The sequence below is a fragment of the Plecotus auritus genome, assembly GCF_963455305.1.
Source record: "Plecotus auritus genome assembly, chromosome: 1".
NCBI lineage: Eukaryota > Metazoa > Chordata > Mammalia > Chiroptera > Vespertilionidae > Plecotus > Plecotus auritus.
In genome coordinates this window covers 60,394,987-60,422,414 of record NC_137770.1, presented here as the reverse complement: position 1 = coordinate 60,422,414, position 27,428 = coordinate 60,394,987, and the positions used below count along the sequence as shown (strand labels likewise).

General features: G+C 38.3%; 1 protein-coding gene across 1 annotated transcript in view; it reads left to right on the top strand.

Annotated features, from left to right (window-relative positions):
• UNC13C (unc-13 homolog C) overlaps nucleotides 1-27,428 on the top strand; it is a 579,627-nt gene that overhangs the window by 16,198 nt on the left and 536,001 nt on the right. The window contains exons 2-3 of the mRNA XM_080645235.1: nucleotides 7,827-8,084; nucleotides 9,109-12,340. Coding sequence (XP_080501361.1) covers nucleotides 9,364-12,340 — 2,977 coding nt within the window. The 5' untranslated portion in view covers nucleotides 7,827-8,084; nucleotides 9,109-9,363. The remainder of the gene's footprint in view (nucleotides 1-7,826; nucleotides 8,085-9,108; nucleotides 12,341-27,428) is intronic.

Genomic DNA, 27,428 nt, shown 5'->3' with positions numbered 1-27,428 from the left:
TTTTAGCAGTTGGACTGCTACAGTACACACAGGCTATCCAGTTTTCCACACAGCATCAGTGATTAGGTTCTCATTGTTAGTCCAAGAGGGAGGACCCAGATAAGATATCTCAATTTAGGGTCACTTCCTCAGTGCTCCCCTGACACCAACTTTCTTAAGTCATTTTCCCTGGGAAACAGACTATGAAACAGAGATATATGCATAGAATTTCTCTTGGATTGTGTAGAGGGGGAGCTGAAATGCAATGTATTTGCACAGAAGCCTCAGCTAATCTTACAGAAAACTCTGATGCGGGGATGGCCCTGTATTAAATCAACAGAGCATTTGAACACCTATCAATTAGTGCTAGGCATTTGAGCACTTATCAATTACTCATTCAATTTGGGCTGCCCCAGAGGAGGGGGATAACCCTTTGGCCATGGACCATTCTCAGAATGACTCAACTATGTGTCTTTGGCAATAAATACAAATGGAGAGATGAGTGACTTTTATTCCTGAAGGGGGTATCTGTGTGGCACTTACAGCTATGCCACACAAGATATTTCCATTGATTCTGAGGATATACTTGGATGGGAGGCTGAAGCGTAAACATTTGGAGTGGAGGCTGAGGGTAGATTTGTATGGGAGGTTGGTGTTGAAATTACATTGGTCTTAATTAAGGGTATACAGAATGTGTATGCTTCTGGGGTACCCGTTTATGTTGTTCTTCCTCCTAAGGCACAGAAATATATTTAGAGGGTTTATTCACTGATTACTTTTTAAAGATAATTTAAATGTTTTTAAAAATTAGCAGATGGTGTCAAAAATAGTCTATCTCATTTCCCACAGCTTTCTTCTGCATCTTTGTTTTCTAACTGTCATCAAAACCTAAGTAAAGGGTCTGGGCTGAGTTAAGATCAAGAGAGACAAACACAGGTACAACCAGAGCTTGAATCTTAGAGCTTACCTTCTTTTGTGACAAGGGGCTTTGGGAAACTTGAATTTAGATACATAGACATTACATGTGTTTACCTCTGTGGTTACTTAGAGATATACACATTTTTGTGTATCCTTCTTAATTTCTCCCTATTTTATTTTAATTATAGCAGCACCTAGACTTTCCATTGATCAGGTTACCAAATGCATTTGTTGTGATTATTTATTTCCAGATGCTCTTTGAGGTAAGAGCTGGCTGATGCTAAGCATGTTCAGTTTTAAGTTGAAGAGACTTTACACGTATAATTTAGTATTCCATAATAAAATACAAGGATTTTTAAAGAACTAACTCTGATAATTGAATTTGCACATGGGACATATATTACCTATCATTATATAGAATGGGCTGTATCTTTGCTGAACAAGTTAAAATATGTATTGCTATTAGGCATTTTAAAATGCTTTTTTTATGGAATTTCTTTAAAAGCACCCTGTGATTTTGGAAAAGGATGAACTTGCAGCTCTATTTAGTGAGACATTCATTTTAATTTTTAGCTATAAGTATCACATCCATTTTGCTTGCAAGCTTTGAAGCATGAGTAATTGGCTTTCACCCAAGAGTTAGAATCAAGAGAAGTTCCATTGTGTGAGGAGAAGTGCACTGGATACTCTAATGGAAAGGGAGGGGGGATACTAATTATGTAAGCATCTGAGTTTTGGTCCATTGCCACGCTGCACAAAATTTATTGAAATTTTAAATTCTTGCTTTTACTACAGAACAAAGACACATCTAGAGTTGTGCATAATCAGTGAGGTGAGAACAGCTAGGAAGTCATTTTCATAATCAAGTGTAAATGTCTGTGGTGAGGAGTAAGTGATATTGTTTATTAATGAATATAATATAATGATTGGAATATTTTAGGACCTACATAAAATGTTTAATTTTTTGGTGAATTTTCTTTTCTAAAAGAAGATAACGAGCTGAGGTGAACATTGATGAGGGTCTGAACTAAAATGGTAGCTCTGGGAATGGAAAGGAGGTATAGGGATGGGAGAAACTGTAAAGTTAAGGCCTGTAAGGTAAGTTTGAGACAAAGCAATAGAGGAATTAGTGGTGAAACTGGAGTTCCCATCTGTATAAATAAGAACATGTTGGTTTTGTTAATAAGTACTATATGAGAAAGTTAGAGAAGATTGTCATGTAATGAAGATGAATTTGAAATACTGAATTTGAGATGATAATGATTTTTCAGACAAAGCTGGTCAAAACACAAATAGGAATTAATACAAAAAAAGAGAAGCTAGATGGAAATATATCGATTTTGTAGTTAAAAGAAAGGGGAGTAAAAGAAGGCTGAAAAGAGGAAGAGAGGCCAGTGGAGGATGTTGCTAGGACTTGTTTCTAAAGAAAAACACTTACTTAAACTGATATCTCACCTAATTAGACAAAACTAATACTGGCCCCGCACCTAGGCCTAGACAGCAATCAGAAACAAAGGAGTCCGCTTCCTCTGTGCCCATATTTTCTCTCATTCCTGCTTTTCACCATTTGTCTCCACTCTTTTGTTTTCTTCATGTTTTTTCACTGCTAAATTTTTACAAAGTTTAAAAGTTGGCTGTTCAGGTCAGAACTTTATCTTGCTCTGTTGTCAAAATGCCTGTTTCAACTTACAATTCCCAAGGGGAAAAAAAGTAATTGGCCCAGTTTTTATTATGTGACCACTCTAGTCAAAATGACTGTGTCCAGAGAGAGACTCAAGTAGGCCCTGTTGTCACGGAGGTATATAGAAATATTTAAAGACAGACAACATGGTTAATGGTTTCAGATGCAGTAGGCAGGGTGGGAGGATTAAGACGTTATACAAGTATTATCCATATCTCAGAAAAGAGAAATTTTAGTAGACTGCTGGGGTTGGAGCCAGACATCAAGAGACTGAAGATGAATAGACTCATGAGAAAGTGCAGACAGCGGGTCTCCTCTATGCTTTGGAAGAGTCAGTTGGAAGGTGCAGTAGCCTGAGAAGGTGACAACATTGAAGGAAGGCTGAAGGCTGTGTTGTTTGTTTTTCATTTACAATAAGATAAGATGTGAACATGCTTATTGCTTAGGTTGGATGGGCCCTTCAGAGAGAAAGGAACTTAAGATGTGATCAATAGAAGATATAATTTCTGGAGCATTATCTTAGAGGAGATTCAGTTAAGATCACAGGAGGATATATGACCCTTGGAAAGAAGAAATTCTAAAACAAAGAGCATTAAAATGAATAACTTTCTGAATAATTATTCCAGTTGGATGACAGGGAACCTCTGGACAACTTCAGTCTATCCCCAGTCAAGGAGGCTTTTCTGCGTCAGAGGATTTCCAAACAGATATGAGAATTGCGGCTTGGCCTTTTTGATGAAGCTGAATGTCTGAAGAAGCTGTGTTCCCTAACTATATTGTCTTTCTGCTTAGACCTTTGAGTGCATTGTTCAACACTTCTTATGTGTTCTGCATGTTCTGAAATTGCACTAAATTCAGCAACTAAAAGAAGACCTAATTTTTATACAACAATCAAGTAAACCAGTTTCCACCATTCCAGGAAATTGCTTCTCATGTGCTACTTCCATTATCAAAGTACATGTTCCATTTTTCATTTTTCTTTTTATATTATTTCACTGGAATAAGATTTATAAACAGTGAAATGGAGAGATCTCAAATTTATAATTAGAAGTATTAATAAGTGAAAATATACCTACTACCCCAATTAAGATATAGAGCATTTCTATCACCTCAAAGTGTTTTCTCATGTTTCCTTCAAATCAGTCCCCACCCTTCATATGCAACAGCTTTTCAGATTTCCATTATCATAGCTTAGTCCTGATTTGAACTTAATATAAACAGGATAATAGAATATTTACTCTTTTGTGTCTGACTTCTTTTGCTCTTTCAAGATTCACGAGTAATAGTGGCTCATTTTTCTTTATGCTGATTAGTGTTCCATTATTTTAATATACTGTAATTTGTGTACCCATTCTTTTACTGATGGATATTTTCCCACTTTTGAGATATTGTTAATAAAGTATCCATGGAAATTCTCATACAAGTTTGTTTGAAAAAATATGCCTTGTATTTTCTTGGGTAAATACTTAGGAATGCAATTGCTGGGTCATAGTGTAAATGAAGGTTTAACTTTATAAGAAATTGCCAAAACTTCTAAAGTGATTATATTCTTTTACATTGTCCTTTGTACTGTATAGAATTTTAGTTGCTCCACAGCCTCTCCAGCATTTGGTATAGCCAGTATTTTTATATTTTAGTTACTTTGTCTATATGAAATGGTATCTCATTTTGTTTTTTAATTTATATATTTTTTGTAATTAAAATAATGCTGTAGAACACATTTCCATGTGCTTATTGGTCAGTTAGAAGTTAGTCTGAAGTTATCACTAATTATTAACCGATTGTGTTGCTTTTAAGGATGTGCTCTTGGCATTAGAGTTAATTTTGGGGCAGGTAGAAATAATAAAACTGAGCAAAATGAGCTAGCAGCACCTAATCATCTGTGAAGCATACTTTGTGAACACTTTTTTATTGAGACACTGAAAGGGCAGAGCTCTTTAGATTTCATTAATTAGATGTGTGGACATCTAATCAATGTACCAATTTGCCAGCAATATTCATAATTTCTTGTTATAGATTTATTTAGTGTAATGGACCCTAAAGCCAGTTAGTTTGGGTTGCAGTTCTTGCTGCATCACTTCCCACCTATGTGGCTTGGGGCTAGTTACTTAGGTTCTGTTTCTTCATCTGTAACGTGGGGATTAATAACAGTACCTACTGCAGAGATTACTGTTAAACATTAATGTAATAGTCTACACAGATCATTCGAGAAAGTGTCTGGCATATAATAGACAAAAAATAGAAAAACATGTGCAAAGACTATTTGATTAATAGTTTAGAAGTATAATTAAGGAATAAATTTCATGGTTCAGACAATAAGGACAGGAAAAAAAAGAAGATGACTTGAGTAGTTAAATTTTCATGGAAAAGTTTAGTTTTGATCTGTCCTCAATGGTTGAAACCAGATTAATAGGGGACATTCTAAGCTGAGTAAAGAACAAGTATAAAAGAAACCACAAAAAATAAGCTTAGTTGATCCATGAATGGTCCAGAGTACAGGGTATGCAATAGTGTTTAGTAGGAGATTAATAAAAAAAAAAAAAAAAAAAAAAAAAGGAAAATGACATTTAAGGAAGGTTAGATGGAAATCAGTCCATGGGATGTTTTGGAATGGTGGAAAATATTACTTTAGGAGACCAGTAAGCTAATGTAATATTAATGGTCTAAAGTAAGGAGAATGTAAATTATTAAAGTGGCCCTACCTGGTTCGGCTCAGTGGATAGAGCATCAGACTGAGGACTGAAGGGTCCTGGGTTCAATTCCGATCAAGGGCACATGCCGGGGTTGTGGGCTTAATCCCCAGTAGGGGGAGTGTAGAAGGCAGTCAATCAATGATTCTCTCTCATCATTGATATTTCTATTTCTCTCTTCCTCTCTGAAATCAATAAAATATATACATATATTTTAAAAAATCATTATAGTGAAGAAACCAAGCTTTAAAGTCAGGAGACACCAGCAACTACTTGAGCATCTAAGAGACTCACTGTCTATAACCATAACTGGAGATAATACACTTGCAAGGTTACCATGAAGATCATATAACTTTACACACAAAAAATACTTTGTAGATTCCAAATTACTAGTAGAAGTATTAGTACTAGGTGTCATTGTTTACTACTAAATCAAAGAGCAGCAATGGAAGTGAGGAAAAAATACAGATGGACTATAGTTGAATGAAGATCTGTCTTAATTCTAGAGATGTTCATGAAAGGAATAGAGGCAGAGAGAACAGCTTGAAAAAAGGCACATTTGTGAGGCAACTATGTGGTAATCAGGAAACTGTTACTTCCTCAATGTGGCTGGGGCAGATGTGCTTGTGGGAGTGATAGGAAGTATCAGGTAGTATTTTAAGTGGGACAATTTTTATCTTTTAAGAATATACTCATTTTCTGTACACCTGAAAACTAAGTAATTTGATTTTTTTCTTTTAATAATATATTTTTAATTCTTTTTTTTAGAGAGAGAGAGAGAGAGTTTTGTTGCTTCACTTATTTATGCATCCATTGGTTGCTTCTTGACCAGGGATTGAACCTGCAACTTCAGCTGCACACCAGGTCAATCTCTAACCAATTGAGCTACTCGGCCAGGGCTATATAATTTTATTTGCCAATATCACCCCAATAAATTCAATAAAAAGAAAAATATATTAATTTTAGAGAGGAGGATTTGAGTGAAGGGCCAAATTAGAGTTAGGAATACCACATAAGATACATTTGTAATAGTTCAGATAAGAAATGATGGAGTTCATAAATAAGGCATTACTAGTGGGATGAGATAACATCCATTGGATATGGCTATGGGACAGATTGTATGAGTCTAGAATGATATCAATCTAGAATATACCCAGGAATGAGTCCTGGGTATAAGTCTTGAGTAAGCCGATACTTATTATGATATTAATTGAGATGAATAACTAAGAAAAATGACTAGGTTTGAATGGAGTTTAATTTGGGGCAACCAGGTGAAGATATTTAGTAAATGACAATTGTTTTAACTTTTAAAAATGAGTTTGGATACAAGTATATTTCTGTGAAACCATCAGTATAGTCTATGCCATAAACATATCTATTATCCCCCAAAATTTCTTCCTGCCTTTCCTTCTTGCTTTATTATTACTTTTTGACATGAATACTTAACATGAAATCCACCCTCCTAGCAAAACCTTTAAGTATACAATACAGTCTCATTAACTATAGGCTCTATGCTGTACAGTAGAGCTCTAGGATTTATGCATCTTGCATAACTGAAACTTTGTACCCTTTGGGCCAATTCTTCAGCAAATAATTCTTGAGTGCTTATTATGCATGCTGGGTTCAGGATGTTTAAAATAGGACAAGTCACAATTTTTATTATTAAAGAGGACATAGTCAGGTGGAGACAGAAATGAGATTATACTACAGAATTCTAATAGCTTATGAGCTAGGTTGTGGGACAGTGTGGCAAAGAGAGACAAAAGCTCAGTTTGGGTGGTTGGTGAAGTCTTCACAGGACAAATGATTTTGGAATTTAAACACAAATTTTTACAGACAGGGTTGCTGGCATGAGTGATATTCTAGGTAGAGGGAACAGAAAAGTTACTGAGGTGTGAAAGAGCATGGAGCCCTTAGTGAATAACAAGTCACTGTATGTGATTGGAATATAGAACAAGTGAATTAGTATGTGTAAATGTGGATACATGCCCTTGGGTTCATGTTTTCTGAACCAGGATTTCAATTCGGGTTGAATTTTTCTGCTCTAATTTTTTTTTCAACAATTATTTTGTAAAGTAATAGTTCTGAACTAATAATAAAAGTCAGGAAGTCTAGACATAATTTCATGAAAATGTCAGAAGCATTGACAAAATTACTGCTTTCATTTTAAAAAAAAGTAGGTATTTGTTTTTAGGTTTGGGAGACCCAGGATCTTGGACTGAGTGATTAGTAAATAGAACAATTTATTCTACCAATTGATTTTAAAGTAATTTATTTACCAACCTACTACTTAACTTTCCAAAGTCTTTTCTCCACACGGAGAGGTCACATGGGGTACAATAAATAGTATTTTAAATTTAATTCAGGAGTCAATTACTTGACATTTTTATTAGTAGAAAACAGATTCAGGCTTATACTTATAATGAACAGCAAATTGTTTCAGCCAAGAGGAGCTGAGGAGCTGGTCTCTGACAACTTATGAAACCCAGGAGACCTGGACTTCTTTAGAGTCACTCTGTTTCTCTCCTTCATCTTTTCGCTTCCCTTTCTCATTCCAGAGCCCGCCTCTCCTGAAGCTTGGCTCCTGCCAGAGCATATTTTCTCTAAGTCCCTGCAGAGCCTGAGTGAAGAGAAATGGCAGGTTTCCAAGTGAAGGGAGCTGATAACGAATCAGTTAACTCCTAAAACAATATGCAGTTCATGATGTAACTTTAAAGAATTAAATAGATTATTTATCTACCCACACATGTAGTCCAATGTCAGTACATGCTTTTGGCTGCTACTATTATTCTGCGATCTATTTCAACAATAAAACAGTAAGTTAAATTTAACAACATTTTATTTGAATGAAACCACATACAAATCACACTGCTAGTGAACTGGCAAAATGCATATAAACTTCCTTCTCATACTCTTCCTCCTTCTCTTCTTCCTCCTCCTCCTCCTTCTTTATCCAACCAATTCTTGATTCTCCGTAGGAACATTTTATTTGTGGCACAGTTTCTTTTTGTGATTTGATAACCAATGGCTATTCATGGTACTTACCCTGGGGATGAGTCTCCTGCCATGTGCCACAGGGCTACACTGTGTGGTTAGCATGGCTCTGCTCTCTCAAGTCACATCCTTTCAAAACTTGGATGTACTATCTGCATTTTCAAATATATTTTCCTAGTTGGATTTATTGTTGTTATAATGCCTAATTTGATATAATCTTCTATTTCTTTTCAACCATTATATTTCATTGATAAATTTGATGGCTGTAAAAGATGTATTTTCTTTTAGTATTTACTTCAGCATATGACATATGTCTTACTTGGATTACTTTAATCATTATTTAAGAAATTCCACATCATTGAATGCCTAGAAAAGTAAAAGATTACTTGAATAAGAAAAGGTCTTACATATATGGATAATATTCATTTGATTAATTTTAAATGTCTGGGGTAGGGATTATACATTTAAATTTAAATGCTTATGTTTTCTAAGTAAATGCAATTTAGGAAATAAAATAATGGGGAAATGATAATGTCATGTAGTTAATATAGCTTTTAAATTGGTCATCTTATACAAACCTTTGTAAATTATCATTATCTTTTATTACCATTTTGATTGTGTCTGCCCATAGATAATTTAGAAAAAAATATAATTTAAACATAGACATGGCTACTGATTTGCTTTATAGTTGTTTTAAAAGCAACTGCATATTGAAATTAATATATTACCCTGCTCCCTCTGCAATTTTTTACACATTATGTATCTTGAATACTTTTGAAAAATGTTAGAAATGGAATAAGTCTAGAATTAAATTCTGATACTCACTTTTACATTGCTTTCTTTTAGACAATACTTGAAGTCATGTGGAAATGAGAGCAACTCATGAAACCCCTTCTCCAAGAGAGAATGTCTTCCATAAACGGAACTTGGCTTCGGTTTTCACAGGACATTGACCTTGTGGCAGAGCCACGCTGCCCTTCCTGTTATTTTCAGTGATTCAGAGAACATCTGAACAGTGATGCTTGCCTTGGGTTTACAGTTTTTCATCCTGACACCTTGTTTATGTTTTTGGAGTAGAGAAGCTTGCGCTAATTGCTCTCCATGGTGGCTAATCTTTTCAAGAGCCTGATTTTACCTTACATACATAAGCTTTGCAAAGGAATGTTTACAAAGAAATTGGGAAATACAAACAGAAAAAAAGAGAATCGTGAGCAGAAAAGGGATCAAGACTTTCCTACAGCTGGCCACAACAAAACCCCCAAACTTTCTAATACCTTGAAAAGTACCGTGAAGAAGATTGCCAAGTGTTCATCCACTCGCAACTTATCCACAGAAGAAGACGAAGCTAACAGAGATTTTTCTCTCTCACCAACATTCAGTTACCGAGTAGCTATTGCCAATGGCCTACAAAAAAATATTAATGTAACCAACAGTGATAATGAAGATCTGCTTCAAGAGTTATCTTCCATTGAGAGTTCCTACTCAGAATCACTCAATGAACTAAGAAGTAGTGCAGAAAACCAGCCACAGTCAACACTCATGATGCCAGTTAAACGCAATAGAAAGAGTTCAAGCAGCCTGGCTCCTTCGGAGGGCAGCTCTGATGGGGAACGAACTCTGCATAGCTTAAAACTAGGAGCTTTACGTAAACTGAGGAAATGGAAAAAGAGCCAAGACGGTGTCTCCTCAGATTCAGAGTTGAGCACAATGAAGAAAACCTGGGGAATAAGAAGCAAATCTTTGGACAGAACTGCCCGAAACCCAAAGACAAATGCCCTGGAGCCAGGATTCAGTTCCTCTGGATGTATTAGTCAAACACATGATGTCATGGAAATGATCTTTAAGGAACTTCAGGGAATAAGTCAGATTGAGACAGAACTTTCTGAGCTACGAGGGCATGTCAATGCTCTCAAGCATTCCATCGATGAGATCTCCAGCAGTGTGGAGGTTGTACAAAGTGAAATTGAACAGCTACGTACAGGGTTCGTCCAGTCTCGGAGGGAAACCAGAGACATCCATGATTACATTAAGCACTTAGGTCATATGGGTGGCAAGGCAAGCCTGAGATTTTTAAATGTGCCTGAAGAAAGATTTGAATATGTTGAAATTGTGGTGTACCAAATTCTAATAGATAAAATGGGTTTTTCAGATGCACCAAATGCTATTAAAATTGAATTTGCTCAGAGAATAGGACACCAAAGGGACTGCCCAAATGCAAAGCCTCGGCCCATACTGGTGTACTTTGAAACCCCTAAGCAAAGGGATTCCGTCTTAAAAAAATCATATAAACTCAAAGGAACAGGTATTGGAATCTCAACAGATATTCTTACTCATGACATCAGAGAAAGAAAAGAGAAAGGGATACCATCTTCCCAGACCTATGAGAGCATGGATATAAAGTTGTCTACTCCAGAGCCCCAAGTCAAGAAGAATAATTGGCAGCTACCAGATGACAGTGATGGAGAGCTGGAATCTGACCTCAATCGAAACAGTTATGCTGTGCTTTCCAAGTCAGAGTTTCTAACAAAGGGAAGTATTTCCAAGTCAAGTTCAAAATCACATAATGCTAAAGCCAAAAATAAAACTGCTAGTAGCAGCAAAATTTCAAATAAATCAGATTATGATAAAATTTCCTCACAATTGCCAGAATCAGGTACCTTGGAAAAACAAACTACAACCCATTATGGAGATGCAACACCCCTCTGGCATTCACAGAGTGATTTTTTTACTGCAAAGCTTAGTCGTTCCGAGTCAGACTTTTCCAAACTGTGTCAATCTTACTCTGAGGATTTTTCAGACAATCAGTTTTTCACTAGAACGAATGGAAGCTCCCTCTTGTCATCTTCAGACCGGGAACTTTGGCAAAGGAAACAGGAGGGCACGCCTACTTTGTATGACAGTCCTCAGGACTTACTTTTGGATGGGGCTGTTCAGGGTGTCCAAGGGAACACAGAAACTGTGGATAGCGGAATGAGTAACGGCATGGTATGTGCTTCTGGAGACCGAAGTCATTACAGTGATTCTCAGCTCTCTTTACATGAGGATCTTTCTCCATGGAAGGAATGGAATCAAGTGGAACAAGGAGCTGATTTAGGTTTGGATTCATCCACTCAGGAAGCTTTTGACTATGACACAAACAGTCTATCTGATCAACAACTAGATGTTTACAATAAAGACCAAGAAGACTCGGGGAAGTGCCACAGTGACCTTCAGGATGACTCTGAGAGCTATGATTTAACCCAGGATGACAACTCATCTCCATGCCCTGGACTGGATAATGAACCACAAAGCCAATGGGTTGGCCAATATGATTCTTATCAGGAAGCCAATTCTAATGATTTGTACCCAAATCAAAGCCAGTTGTCCATAATGTATCGAAGTCAAAGTGAATTGCAAAGTGATGATTCAGAGGATGCCCCACCCAAATCTTGGCATAGTCGATTAAGCATTGACCTTTCTGATAAGGCTTTCAGCTTCCCAAAATTTGGATCTACACTGCAGCGGGCTAAATCAGCCTTGGAGGTGGTATGGAACAAAAGCACACAGAGTCTCAGTGGGTATGAGGACAGTGGCTCTTCTTTAATGGGGAGATTTCGGACATTATCACAATCAACTGCAAATGAATCAAGTACCACCCTGGACTCTGATGTTTACACAGAACCTTATTACTACAAAGCAGAAGATGAGGAGGAATATAGTGAATCAGTGGCAGAAAATGAAACAGATTATGTTGAGGTGATAGAACAAGTTCTTGCTAAGCTAGAGAACAGGACTAGTATTACTGAAACAGATGAGCCAATGCAAGAATATGATCACTCTTCTTATGAAACACCTTATAAAACCCCACAAGATGAGGGATATGATGGGCAGGCAGATGATGTGGTTAGTGAAGGAGGGTTGGAATCCTTAAATGAATCATTACTTGAAATGGAAATAAAAGAAGATGAAAACCAAAACATTCCTGAACAGCCTGTGGAAATCACAAAGCCAAAGAGAATCCGTCCCTCTTTCAAAGAAGCAGCTTTAAAAGCCTATAAGAAGCAAATGGCAGAATTGGAAGAGAAGATCCTGGCTGGAGGTACTCATGTTTAATTGATACATTATGAGCTAATTGTGTTTTAACATTGGGTGGTGCTTTTTTAGAACATGTTCTGTGTTTATTTGTGGGAGAAAAATTTATTGCAAGGAACGTGCATGTTTATTCTGGCAAGGATTTTATTTTAATCAGACAGCTCTCCCAACAAGTTGGGATTGATGATTTAAAATCAAAATGTTTCAAAATAGGTCATACTGAAATGAACCCTGCACTCTGCAGATCCATATTTCTCTGCCAGGATTATATATAAACCCCGTGTCTTATTAACCAGCTGTGTGGCATCAGTTGTCAAGGAAAGGATGATTTAAATAAAAGAGCAGCCTGTGGTCTATTCCTTGGTGCTATTAGGTTTATAGTGTTGGGGAGAAAGGTATAGATAATCTTAAATAATTAGGAAAGAGGGACTACCTTATCTACCATTCCTTGTCCCATCCACTCTACACTGTGGTGGCTGCCAGTAGGAAGAGCTGGGGTCTGCACAGCCAACCTTAACCAGACCCATGGAAGACCACAGCCTCCCTTACTATGCACGGATGCAGCTGAGGGAGTGCAATAGGGTCAAAACCCTAGGCCATGCCTGAGTAGTCACAGTTCACTCCACTACTCAGTAAGGTGGCAGAGTCAAGAAGTTTTCTCCTAAAGAGTAGAGCAGAAGTCTTTTGCCCATTATGGAAATGAAAGGAGTTCCTTACCTAAAATTTTACTTGATTTTTTTGGGGGAACAATTTCAGATAATACTCTTTGGGAAAGTAGCTGCATATAAATAAATAATACGTTGAATTTTAATTTCTCAACCAAAATTCATCTTCACTTACCTTAATCCCTTACCATTTATTTTATTTGCATGCTTATCATTTTATATCTTTGGGATAGTTTTATATATCTCAATTTCAATGAATTATATATTGTTAATATTTTCCTTGATCATAGCATCATCTTTAATTAAAATAGTTACTCAGCATAATATTTCATAAAGGTGTATATTTATGTAATATTTATATTTATATTTATGTTACTTGCTATTATGAAATAATATAATAATTTCTGCAACCAGCAACTGATTACGGTTTCTTTGTATTGACCAAAGTTGGGATCAGAAACTATTCAAAACTGGCCATTTTCTGTTTGATATGGATAAGTTGTTGAATAATCAGATACCTTTATGGTTAAACTGTTGTAGGTGCTAAGACAATTGAAATAACGACTTGAGTTCTCCTTTCTAAAAACCTGTCTACATAAAACTGCACATTCCATGTAATTTATTTAAAGAATACCATAAGTCAAGGGGATCCTGGGTGCATTGACTGGTTTTTTTTTTTTTTTGAGGGTGGAGTTCTATATTAAAAACTGATTTGAAAATTCAAAGTAGTCAAATTTTATGTAAATAAAGTTCTTATTGGAATAATGTCTATTTTATTTCAGAGTGACTTAAAAAGTTAGGTATTCTTATTACTAAAACTTAGTTGACAGTTTCTTGGGATATAGGCCAGCAGTTTGACATTGTATTTTATCTTCTGTGGATTCAGAAAAGTCTAATCAAAGGCTTAAGACTAAGCGATGTGTGTGTGTGTGTGTGTGTGTGTGTGTGTGTGTGTGTGTGTGTGTCTATTGTGAGGCAATCTATACATGGGTAAATGCCAATTGTTTAAGGTATCTGAAATGTTAGGCAATAGTATAAACACAATAAGACTATATGATTCAGGAAAAAAATGGATCTTCATCAACTTTTTAAAAAATTTCGAATCATCAAACCTCTGCAAAGTAGAGTGTTGCTGGTAATGACCCTTGTCATTCAACTAGCTAACAACCCTAGTCATCCACTGGCACTCATGCTTAGAAAACACAAATACACTGGTTATCCACATACCAGCAGCTTAAGAATCCTAAAATAGGTAAAAAAATATTGTGCCATTTACTTGACATCCTAGCCCTGGCTATAAAAAATGCAGACCCCCTCTATTTCGGACCTTCATTTTTTATCCTGTGAGTCACCTTTGAATGGAATTTGTTGGATATCATCTATCCTAGAGGAAATCTGATACACATCTTTAAGTCACTCTCTGGATGCTTGAAAGGCACCAGATTGACTACCCAGGAGGCTGCCGTAGCCTAGATTTTAAAGGCCATCTCTTCTCCCCTTGACACCAGTCAGGCAGTTGTCCCCCTCCTGTGCTACCAATATGCCTCATGGAAGGGCAGCCAAAAAAGGGCATTTTTCAGTCCCCTTCCTTGCTCACAGCACCCCAATGAGGTGCCAATTGTCACGATAGATTTTGTGCCCACTGCCATCTGCTTACTGGGCTTTGGATAAATGTCAACGTATTTTTCTCTCCATGACCATCCAGTCACCATTTGGTAGCAGAGCTGCTTTTCTCCACTACTAACCTGGCGAGATGGACCACGGAGCTCTCACTGTAAACAGCATGGGATGCTGATACAGCTTTATGGGATTAAGCTCATAGATTTGAGTTATTTATTTCAACTTTTATCTGCAGAGCCCTGGTACAGAGGAATTTTAAAGGCCTCCATGTTTATATACAGAGATATTTGGCGCTGGTGTTTCTGAGAAACTTCACCCTGAACAGCAGGCCTGTGGGGAAAGAGACTTAGAGTGTGTGTAGCTAGAGACTCTATGAGGTCATATTCTTCCCTTATGGCCAGACCCTGCTGAGTGGTACCTTTTGTGTAGCTGTCCTGCACTCCATACCATGGTGGTTACTATTTGGAGATTCCCACCTCCAGCCCTGCACCACTTATCAACTGGAATGAACTGTTGTGCTCACTGAATTCCCATATACCTGCCCCTGATGGCATGGCTTTCTACCTATGCAATGATAATTTATGCACATTTCTTGTTTTTTTTTTTTTTTTTTTACTTGACTCTAATCAAGAGGAAAGAGTCTTATCTTCTTCATCCTTTCTTATGCCCTGTGCCTAGACCAATGCTTTATCCCGAGATGGCACTGAGATAATCAAGGGACGCAGGATACTAAGTAAAAGATACAAGCTTCGAAGTCAAAGGCAAATCCAAGCTGTGGCCTTAATTGTTAAGACTATGACTTTATGTCCTTTTGAGAGTTCAGAAGTATGGTTAGAGATAAAAGCTTATTACTGATTACTACTGTAGAACAGGGGTTTTCCAAGCAGTTTATCTGTTTTATTCTTTTACTTCTTACACCACTGTGAATTCGATCCCATTATTTTCATTTTGCACATGAATAAACTGAGATGCTACAAATTATGTAACTTAATGTCATACAGCTAATAATGGATGGATCTAGAATTAAATGGATAATTATTTTGGTTATTTCAAGCAGCCATATGCTTACTCACTTCAAATGCTGTTTTATTCACGTTCTAAGGTGGGGAAACATGATTAAAGATGGAGGGTACCATGAACCCTGAGGTTTATTTCAACTAAAGGATTTTCATGAGAAATTAGTAATACTAGTAATATGAAAAGCACTGAGGTTTTGATATGAAATAGTTAATTCTCAGTTTTTCTACTTCAAATCCTTGGTTCATCTTATAAATTAAGACTGGTAGAGTTGTACAGTTAGCTGCTTGAAGGATGATGTATTTAAAGTAAAGGTTTCTAGCAGAAGAATAAAAACTTTGTTTTGTCTTAAATGTCATTTGCGGGCTTCTGTAGATTCTGTAAAGAACTATGACATCAGCAATTGGCATAACTACTAATATTTTTATCATGGTGTACATTTTGTTTTCTGAATAGTTATAAAACTTGTGGCACTATCTTGGTTCCTAATAAGGCCATGAGCTTCAATGTAAACATTTTTCCTGAAGTTGATATTTAGACTAGTGGTTCTCAATCTGGTTGCTAGATTCATCTAAGGAGCTCTAGGTAGCACAGTAATTTTTGTCCCCATAGTGATGGTGTAAAATTACAAACGATTAGGGTTCTGTCACTGAACATTTTGATTCTGCAATGGTCATGTAATGGAGCCCATTAAATGACCATTATGTATCCAAACTTGTATATAATTAATAAATTATAGGTTCCCTTGTAAATAAAATAACCACTACCATCACATATATACAAATTAAAAAAAAACATAATACAAAATGCTAAAAATTAAAAGTGAAAGTAAAATAGCTCATCCCATTCTTCAGAGAAAGATAATTTGTTCCAGACTATATGCATAAATACCTATACACTCCTTTTAATATAAGTGGTATTAAACTGTCAGGTATTCATGTTGTTTTGAAATACATTTTTTATGTAATATATATTTAAAAGATCTCATTTTATTGCCCACTATATTTTTTAATGACACATATTTCTACTATATAGTTATTGCATAATTTAATAGCATAGTCTCCTATCATTGAACAGTTAAATTTCTTACAAACTCATACACAATACAATCTTTAAGAAAATGAGATAGCATATATGTAAGATATATTCCTAGGTGTAGAATTACTGGGTCAATGGATTTAATGCAATTTAGGAGAGTTAGAAACTCATGAATTCTAGCTCAGTTCCAAGTACTTTATATCATAGCACCTTTCATGAATGCAAATTTACATTTAGGTATATGACTCTTTGATTATTGTAGATCTCTGCTACTATACTAGATTGCAAAGTCAATGAGTGAATTTTTCATTCTATTGCTATTATAATGCCAGAGCCTGCCCAGGTATCTGTTATAGAGTAAATCTCAGTTCCTCTGAATTGACCTCCAGGCCAATTGGCTGTTAAAAGAGTTGTTGAATAGATAAAAATGCTAGCCTCCTCTCTAAAGGGCTATCTGGTTCCATATAAGGCAGAGAACGTTTAGAATCCAAATAACTTTAGTTTTATTTCTTTCAATTAAAAGAACATTTTTGATTATAGTAATACAGTACAATAAGTACAACATAATTGAAAATGAAGACATGACACCCCCCCTTTGGCTCAGTTAATCACATCTATGAGAAGGCTAGCTATTCTTTCTATGATGGTATAACCTACATATCTCCAAAAACCTAGTCGAATTTATTAAGAAGAATACATATTTTAACTAAATGTTTAGGCCTTGGTGGCCCAAATCTATCAAACTCTAGAGTGTATTTGGGTCTCACCTTCAGAGAGTTCAGGTCAGGAGTGATGGGGTTTGTACCATCTTTAAAAGATGTGTGTAAATTGAAAATTTTAGAAATCACCTATATTAGAAGTTCTCAGAGATTCTACTGTAGGAACCACTGAATGCATTACTTTGCCTATAAATAAATCCTCATCATCCAACATATTGCAAATTTTATCTGTTTTTGCAAGTTTGAAATTTGCATTATTATTATTATTTTTTTAATTTAATAAATCTTTATTATTCAGATTATTACAAGTGTTCTTCTTTTTCCCCCCATAGCTCCCCTCCACCCGGTTCCCACCACACCCTCTACCCTTACTCCCCACAACACTGTCCTCATCCATAGGTGTACAATTTTTGTCCAGTCTCTTCCCGCACCCCTCATACCCCTTTCCCCCCTAGAATTTTCAGTCCACTTCCTTTCTATGCCTCTGATTCTATTATATTCACCAGTTTATTCTGTTCATCAGATTTTTTATTCACTTGATTTTTAGATTCACTTGTTAATAGATATGTATTTGTTGTTCATAATTTTTATCCTTTTTTAAATTTCTTTATTGATTAAGGTATCACATATTTGTCCTCATCCCCCCATTCCCATCCCAAACCCCTCCCCATGCATGCCCCCACCCCCCTGTTGTCCGTGACCACTGGTTAGGCTTATATGCATGCATACAAGTCCTTTGGTTGATCTCTCCACCTTACCCCCACCCTCCCCTACCTTCCCTCTGAGGTTCGACAGTCTGATTGATGCTTCCCTGTCTCCGGGTCTGTTTTTGTTCATCAGTTTATGTTGTTCATTATTTCCCCTAGATGAGTGAGATCATGTGATACTAGAAATACACTTATAAGAACCAAAAATGAGACAAGAAATAATGGTTATGCTGGGAGGCAAATGAATCAGTGTGTAGTGAGTTTCTTTCTGGGACAACAGTTCTTTTGAGTCCCAATTTCAATATCAAACAGTTCCTTATGTGTACATGTCAGCAATGATATTTCAGTTCTGGATGGTGGACAAATGGTGGTAATGCAGGTCCGACCCTCTCTGGTTTGGTCCTGGGCAACCTGCAGCGATGCACAGCTGCTGACTGCTAGTATGGCAAGGCGTAATTTTTATCTTTACCTTTTTCTTCTTTTTCCTCTTCTTAAAGAATACCTTTCAGCATTTCATATAATACTAGTTTGGTGGTGATGAACTCCTTTAGCTTTTTCTTATCTGTGAATCTCTTTATCTGCCCTTCAATTCTGAATGATAGCTTTGCTGGGTAGAGTAATCTTGGTTGTAGGTTCATGCTATTCATCACTTTGAATATTTCTTGCTTACTCCCGTCTAGCCTGCATAGTTTCTGTGGAGAAATCAGCTAACAGTCCTATGGGTGCTCCCTTGTAGGTAACTGTTTTTCTCTTGCTGCTTTTAATATTCACTCTTTGTCTTTTGCTCTTGGCATTTTAATTATGATGTGTCTTGGTGTGGTCCTCTTTAGATTCCTTTTGTTTGGGGTTCTCTGTGCTTCCTGGACTTGTAAGTCTATTTCTTTCACCAGGTGGGGGAAGTTTTCAGTCATTATTTCTTCAAATAGATTTTCAGTATCTTGCTCTCTCTCTTCTTCTGGTACCCCCATAATTCTGATGTTGGTACGCTTGAAGTTGTCCCTGAGGCTCCTTACACTGTCTTCATATTTTTGGATTCTTTTTTCTTTTTGCTTTTCTGGTTGAGTGTTTTTTACTTCTTTGTATTTCAAATCTTTGACTTGATTCTTGAGATCCTCTAGTCTGCTGTTAGATCTCTGTATAATATTTTTTATTTCAGTCAGTGTATGCTTAATTTCTAGTTGGTCCTTTTTCATATCCTCGAGGATCTCACTAAATTTATTGGCCTTTTCTAGAAAATTCTTGAAAAACCTTATAACTGTTGTTTTGAACTCTATATCCAGTTGTTTGCTTTCCAACATTTCTTTCATTTGTGACCTGTTTCTTTGTCTCTGCATTTTGGCTGCTTCCCTGTGTTGATAGAATGGCTTTGTGTGTTCGTTGTCCCATATGGCCCAGTGGCACAGCCTCCCCAGTTACCTGAGGTGGACACTCTTGGTGCACCCCTTTGTGGGCTGTGTGCACAGTCTTGTTGTTGTTAAGCCTTGATTGTTGTTGGTATCACTGGGAGGAATTGATCTCCAGGCCAATTGGCTGTGAGGATCAGGAGTGTCTATGCTGGGAGAACTTCTGTGCTGGAGACACCCTTATGAGACAAGACTTGCAAAAGCCTCTGTGCTCAGCTTGGATGGGGCGGAGTCTCAGGGCGGAGCAGACAGCATTGGTTTCCCGTCAGCCCTTCCCTAATAGGCCCCTGGGTCTCAGTGTCCCGTGGTGATCGCTGCAAGCACCTCGAGTTCTGCCCCCTGCCAGACAGTCCAGTTTCTCCCCGAATGAGTCTGGGTCCCCAGAGTCTTGCCTGGAACTGGAGTTCAGTGCAGTCGGGAGCTTTTGTCTCCCTCCCCCTTGAGAAAGCCAGCTGTGTACTCAGTTGCCCATCCTCTCCGCACGCCTCGGTACCTCTGCCTTCCTCAGTTCCTCTGAGTCTCAGTGTGCTTTTCTCTTTCCTGACAGTCTAGTTTCACCCCGTATGAGTCTGGGTCCCCAGAGTCTTACCCGGAACTGGAGTTCAGCGCAGTCAGGAGCTTTTGTCTCCCTCCCGCTTGAGAAAGCCAGCGGTGCACTCAGTTGTCAGCCCTCTCTGCGTGCGCGCCTTGGTACCTCTGCTTTCTGCAGCTCCTCTGAGTCTCAGTGTGGTTTTCTCTTTCCTTCTAGTTTTAGAACTTCCACTCAGCCAGCCTTCCTGTGGTTCTGGATGATGTCCGCTTTATCTTTTAGTTGTAGTTTTGAAATTGTTGTGCGAGGCAGCAGTTTAGGTGTTTACCTATGCTGCCATCTTGGTTTCTCTCTGAAGTTTGTATTATTATTATTATTATTATTATTATTATTATTACTACTAGAGGTCCAGTGCATTAAAATTCATGCACTGGAGGGGGGCATCCCTCAGCCCAGGCTGCCCCCTCTCACAGTCCAGGAGCCCTCAGGGGCAGGAGGCGACTCTGCAATCAGGGGAAGACAATGCCCCCATCACACCTCTACTACTGCCACTGCTGGCATCACAAGCCTCGGCCCACCCTGGTTACCTGAGCCTTGGGTGGCCCTCAGAAGCTTGGCAGCTGCCATCCAAGGCTTGCCTATGCCTTGGGTGGCCCTGGGAGGCTGGGGGGCTGAGGGGACTGGGCGCCACCATCTTGTGACTGTGGGCGCTGCCATCTTTGTGGGAGGGGCAGTTAATTAGCATATTCCCTCCTTATTGGCTGTGGGCGCCACCATCTTTGCAACGGTGTGAGGGTCAATTAGCCTATTCCCTCTTTATTAGATAGGATTATTATTTATATCTTTCTTCAAAGCAAACATAGCAGTATTAATAATGGTAAAAGGCAACCCATTTGTAAAATTTTCCATGCAAATGAAGCATGTAGCCATAAACTTTTGGCTTAGTCTTGTTTGCTTCTATGTACTCTAGAATTGTCTACAATATGAAAGGATTGTCTTGGATTTTGAAAGAATCTGTGACTAGAAAGGAGACCTGTGAGGGCTGAAGTAGCCGAGAGCCCCTTGAATCAGCAGAAACAGCTGGTGTCTTACTTCTTGATAAGCATAAAGCCCAAATGGCCCAAAGGCATAATTTTCTAGGGTCGTGGTCAGCAAACTGCGGCTCACGAGCCACATGCGGCTCTTTGGCCCCTTGAGTGTGGCTCTTCCACAAAATACCACGGCCTGGGTGAGTCTATTTTGAAGAAGTGGGGTTAGAAGAAGTTTAAGTTTAAAAAATTTGGCTCTCAAAAGAAATTTCAATCGTTGTACTGTTGATATTCGGCTCTGTTGACTAATGAGTTTGCCGACCACTGTTCTAGGGGATAGGGTTGAGATTCAAAGAACATGTGTGTCTATTTATCAATTGAGAGGGGAGATAGATAACGGGGTGTGCATACAAGGTTAGTTGCAAGTAGAGCCAAAGGTCTTAAAGTATACTCTGGTGTGAAATTCAACTAAGAGAAAGGATGAGAAATCAACATATTTAAGGATTTCCTATCAGATCCAGATCTAGAAAATTAAGTACATATTTAAGCCTCACTATCATCTTGGGAAGAAGGTAGTATTAGCTCCACTTTACAAATGAGGCAGCTGAGTCCCAGAGGCCAAAGCAGATCTAAGTTCACACCGCTAATAAGAGTATTGATGGACTCTGATATACATCTGACACAATCCACAGTTTGCTGCTATCTCCATGACATCAAGTCTTGTCATGAAAGGACATGGCTCATGCATTTAAGCATATGAGTAAGTTGTGCTTTCAAGGTCAGCCAGTTTTGTGTTAAGCAGCTGTAGTAAGTATTAATCCTATCTAATAAAAGGGTAATAGGCAAATTGACCATCACTCCAACACACAAGATGGCCTCCCCCATGTAGTCAAAGATGGCCGTCCCCAAGTGAACACAGATGGCCACCACAAAATGGCCAGCAGGGGAGGGCAGTTGGGAGGGAACAGGCCTGCAGGGGAGAGCAGTTGGGGGTGACCAGGTCATCAGGGGAGAGCAGTTATTGGCACCAGGAAGGGAGTTATTGGCACCAGGCAGGGAGGAGAGAGCAGTTAGGGGTGACTGGGCCAGCAGGGGAGGGCAGTTGGGGGGGACCAGGCCTACAGGGGAGGGCAGTTGGGAGGGACAAGGCCTTCAGGGGAGGGCAGTTGCAGGGGGGACCAGGCCTGCGGGGGAGTGCAGTTAGGGGTGACCAGGCCAGCAAGGGAGGGCTGTTAGGGGCAATTGGGCCAGCAAGGGAGCAATTAGGTGTTGATCAGGCTGGCAGGGGAGTGGTTAGGGGGTGATCAGGCTGGAAGGCAGAAGCAGTTAGGGGCAATCAGGCAGGCAGGTGAGTGATTGGGACCCAGCAGTCCTGGATTGTGAGAGGGATGCCCAACAGGGAATTGGACATTTCTCGAGAGGTCCCAGATTGGAGACAGTGCAGGCTGGGATGAGGGACACCCCCCCCCCCACCGTGCATGAATTTCGTGCACCAGGCCTCTAGTCTCTTATAACACAAAATGAGTGATCATAGTTTGGGCTATACCTGAGAGTATACCTCAGACTAGAGATGAGCAGTAAGTTGCTTCCAGGAAGGCTTTTTGCTGATAGGGACTTGGTTACATGGCTAGGGACTAGGGAAGGCTCTAAACATCCCAGAATAAGAATTGTTAGGAGGAAAGCAAATCCCGGAGGGACTGAGATACTGGACAGGTCATCAAGAGAGTGACCTAACTATCTGAACTGGGGTTTAATGTCAGGAATGAATCTCTAGTTCAGGTAAAAAAAAAAGCCTGATTGTTCCACTGGTGTCCAGGACTGAGTCCAATGTGCAGGCAGGATGACGTGATGTTGAGTCCCAGTTCGCTGGGATTGCCTAACCATAAGTAGAACTATTCCCCCTGCTGTTATTAACCGAGGCCAGAGATTTTTAACCTGTTTCATCTCGTGGCACATATAAACTATCACTAAAATTCTGCCGCACACCAAAAAATATATATTTTGCCAATTTGACAAAAAAAAGGTATAATTTTGATTACTTCACAAAGGATGGCTATTGTGTTGCCTGTTGTCATTTTTTTTTTCACTTGGCAATCTAAGGGAAAAGAGGTCAGTGCCCCTCACTAAATAGTTAGATATTTCATGTTTTAAAAATTATTATGGCACACCAGTTGAAAATCACTGGCTTAGGCTGTCTCCATAGATTATAAGACCAGAGAGAACTAAATGCCTGAATAGACTTCTTCCCCATGGCTCGCTTCTTTCTTTCTTTCTTTCTTTCTCTCTCTTTCTTTCTTTCTTTCTTTCTTTCTTTCTTTCTTTCTTTCTTTCTTTCTTTCTTTCTCTCTCTCTTCCTTCCTTCCTTCCTTCCTTCCTTCCTTCCTTCCTTCTTCCTTCCTTCCTTCCTTCCTTCCTTCCTTCTTCCTTCCTTCCTTCCTTCCTTCCTTCCTTCCTTCCTTCATTCCTTCTTCCTTCCTTCCTTCCTTCCTTCCTTCCTTCCTTCCTTCCTTCCTTCCTTCCTTCCTCCTTCCTTCCTTCCTTCCTTCCTTCCTTCCTTCCTTCCTTTCTTTCTTTCTTTCTTTCTTTCTTTCTTTCTTTCTTTCTTTCTTTCTTTATTTTTTTAATCCTCACCTAAGGTTATGTTTTTATTGATTTTAGAGAGAGAGAAAGGGAGAGCAAGAGAGAGAGAAACATTGATGTGAGAGAGAAATATGGATCGGCTACCTCCTGCACATGCCCCAGCTGGGGACTGAACCCACAACCTAATCATGTACCCTGACTGGGAATCAAATCTGAAACCCTCTGGTGCATGGGAGGATGCTCCAACCAACTGAGCTCCCCAACCAGGGCATCCTGTGGCTTATTTCAACCTATGGTACACTTTTCCTCCTCCTTCTCCTTTCATTTAGGGAAAGTGTGCTATGAAATTTTGTCAACTATCTCATTCATCAAACTTGGTTCATCCTGGCTCTTAGGTACTTTCTAAAATAAAAGAAACCCTCAGAGAATAAAAATGGCTAACATTCGTCAGATTCAAACAACTGTGATGTGACTCTGTAGGCAATCCTAAAGGCTCCCAAAGATTCTTTGCGCAATGTCATTTTATTTGAGTAAATGTATCTCTCCCTATTCCCTTCAACCATCTTCACTGCCTTCAACTTATTTCTCACTTCTTTCCTAATTCAACCATGATTACTTCTTTAAAAAGGATAGTCCTTATTTTGAAGTATAAAATTTAATGTTTGTGTGGGCATTTTGTTTAATGTAGCATTGACACAACACACAGTTTCTTAAGAACCTTGTAAGGTAGGTAGCTGAATAATGAGCAACATTTATTGAGTCCTTCATTAAGTGCCAGAAACTATACTACACTATATTAAGTCATATAATTCTCAATAATTTTATTATCTCCATTTTCTAGATGAGAAACAGAGACACAGTAACTTACTCATGGGAGAAAAAAAAATGCCAGGAAGTGGCAGAACCAGAAATAGGCATTTTATTCCTAGATTCAATGTGCTTACTCACTGCAGCCTAGTTTAAGATTTCAGAAATTAAATGTTAATAGTAAACTTATAAGATAGAGACTTCAGTTGGCAAAATGCTTATTTACCTGACAGTACCAATTTAAAAGCAGAGCTACAATTTTAAGCTGTATATAATTATCCAAAATTATAAACCAGCACTCAAGCTACCAGACCATTCTCTCATTTTACATGATCTTTCTACAGGCAATATGATTACCTAGGTATCATCGTTGTGTAACATGATAAAATAAATTGTTGACTGTATAGAATAGTGGTGACAAGAAGTGACAGATTGAATATGATCTTATTTCCCAAAGATGTAGTTTAAGCTTCCTCTTTTTCTAATGCCTCTTCTGATGCTTAGTGATGTCTTGTGGAAAGCTCTTGGTTTTAGTTTTCTATTTCTGTTTTCCAGTGATTTTAGTTAAAGACACACACAATCTTATGGATGTTCACATACACAGAAAATGTGAATTCACTTGATTAACAGAGTGGTATTTTACTACATGAGGGAAACCAATAGGAAATTTCCATGTTGATCATACTCCCTTTGCATTTCATAACACATAAAGCAATTTCAATATTTTTAAAAGTTAACTATTACATATACTTAATCCTCATAAAACATCAATCAGTAGACTATTACCAACTTCCCCAAGTCTCTGTTCCCTCAAGGTAATTACTAGTATTTACATAGGTTGTAAAACTAGCAAGTGATGGGACCAGCTATCAGCCCAAGAACTTGTAAATCCTACTTTGGTAGTCTTTGCACAACTACATGTCTTAGCAACTTGCTCACATTTATACTTTTCTCCTGGACATTCAAACACCTGGGCTGTAGTACAAACTTCTGGGGCTGTGTCAAGAGGATATTTCTACTGATTTCTAAAGTTAGTGGTTCTCAGATGTTAGAATGTATGATAATCACCAGGGAGTAATTATTAAAAATATGAATTCCAGAATTCAATTTCCAGTTTATTCGTTTGCAGGATGACCCATGGATATCATATTAAGAAAAGCTTAATAGTTAATAGATCCTAAGTGCTGTTTTTCTTTCACTGTTTCTGGAGTGATTTCATTTGCTCAATTGGCTTGTTACCATCTATGTACTGATTATCCCAAATCAGGGTCTTTAGGTTAACTGTTTCTTCCTCAAACATAGTCTATTATATACATTTTTTCTTTCAGTTATTAATTCACTCACTTGTTCACTGGTTTTTCAATAAATATCTAATTGCCTGGCTCGGCATCTGGGATATAGAAGTGCCAAATCTTATTTGCTCTATGTCTTTGTTAAGTGGGTGAGATTAATTTAAATTCTAAAAATCGCACAGATATAATTTTGAACTTCGATAACTGCTATTGAAAAGTAAATACAAAGTATTAAGAAAGCATATTATAGTTTGGAGGTCAGAGATGACTTCCCTGAGGGAATGAATGATATTTGACCTGAGTTTTGAAGAATGAATATAGTGAATTTAGCTAAGAGGAAGGAAAAGGAGCATTCTAGGCATGGACCAGAGTCCTAAGGCAGAAAGTGACATGGCATATTTGAGAAACTTAAAGCTTGGTGTGGCTGGAGTACATCAAACACGATAGAGAACGCTGTGGGACAAACCTGGTGCAATTTTCAGAGGCCAGATTTTTCTGAATCTTGTGGATCACCTGGGGATTGTTTCCCCCTCCAAGTAACCATGGAAAGTCATGTGCCATGTAGGATATCCCTCAGGTCTCAAACTCATCATGCCTAACTCTGACCTCTGTTCTTCCTCTATATCCTAATCCTGCTTCTCCTCCTGGGTTTTCTATCTCCATAAGTGGCATCACTATCCATGCCATCCACCTGTTTGCCCAGGTCAGAGTCACCCTTCTTGGCTCCTTTCTGGTCACACTGTAGTGGACATTTGTCCCTCCCCCCCTTTTTTGGTTGCTCAGCATCTGAATTCCTTTCTTATTGGTGATCCTGAGTTTGTGAGCCCTTGGAGGGATGGAGTGCTGGCCGCAGAAGCCCAAAGGAGCTGGGAGTTCCTTCTCCACACCCGTGGCAGTCGTGGCTTGAGTAATTTAATAATTACTCCCCAGTGATTATCATAGACTTAGCTGATTGAAAGCTTCTGCCCAGGACTTTGAATTTGTATCAATCATTTAACAAGACCTGACAATTTTAATCCCCACTTCTCTCTCAAATATAGCAAATTTTCTCACTCTCCATTGTCTCTACCATAATTCTAATAACAACCATTTCTTGCCTGGACTATTGCTAGAAATTCCTAACTAGTCTTCCTTTTCTTTGCCCTGCTCCCACACTGGTCTTTCTACCAATCTGTCATCTCTCTGTATCTAGAGATCCATACAAATGTGCAAAACTGAAAATATATATATTTGTAGTACTTTTAGGAAGAGCTCCAACCAAGCAGAGCCTTGTATTAGAAATGCTTATTTCCTTGCTGCTACCCTCACTAGGCTGCAAGCTCCTGGGAGTCAGTACCCAGGATGCCCTGTACCCTGGCATCTCTTCTAGTGCCACCAGTGACCAGCAATGAGGCAGCTGAGCATAGTGGTTAAGAGCATGGGCTCTGGAGTTGGCCTACAAGTAGTAAGATCTTTAGTGAGTTGTTTAATTTCTTTGTGGCTCAGTTTCCTCACCAACAAAATACACATAATAATAGTATCTTTATATGATAAAATAAAATAAATAAAAATAAGATAGCTTTTCAGTCAAACAAGAACATAGGGAGCCAACCTTCCTAAAAAGCATTAAGACTTCTTCCTTTGATCTTAACCTATTTCTGAAAAATGTGAGCCAGATGGCAAATGCTACAATTACATAGTTATATATTTC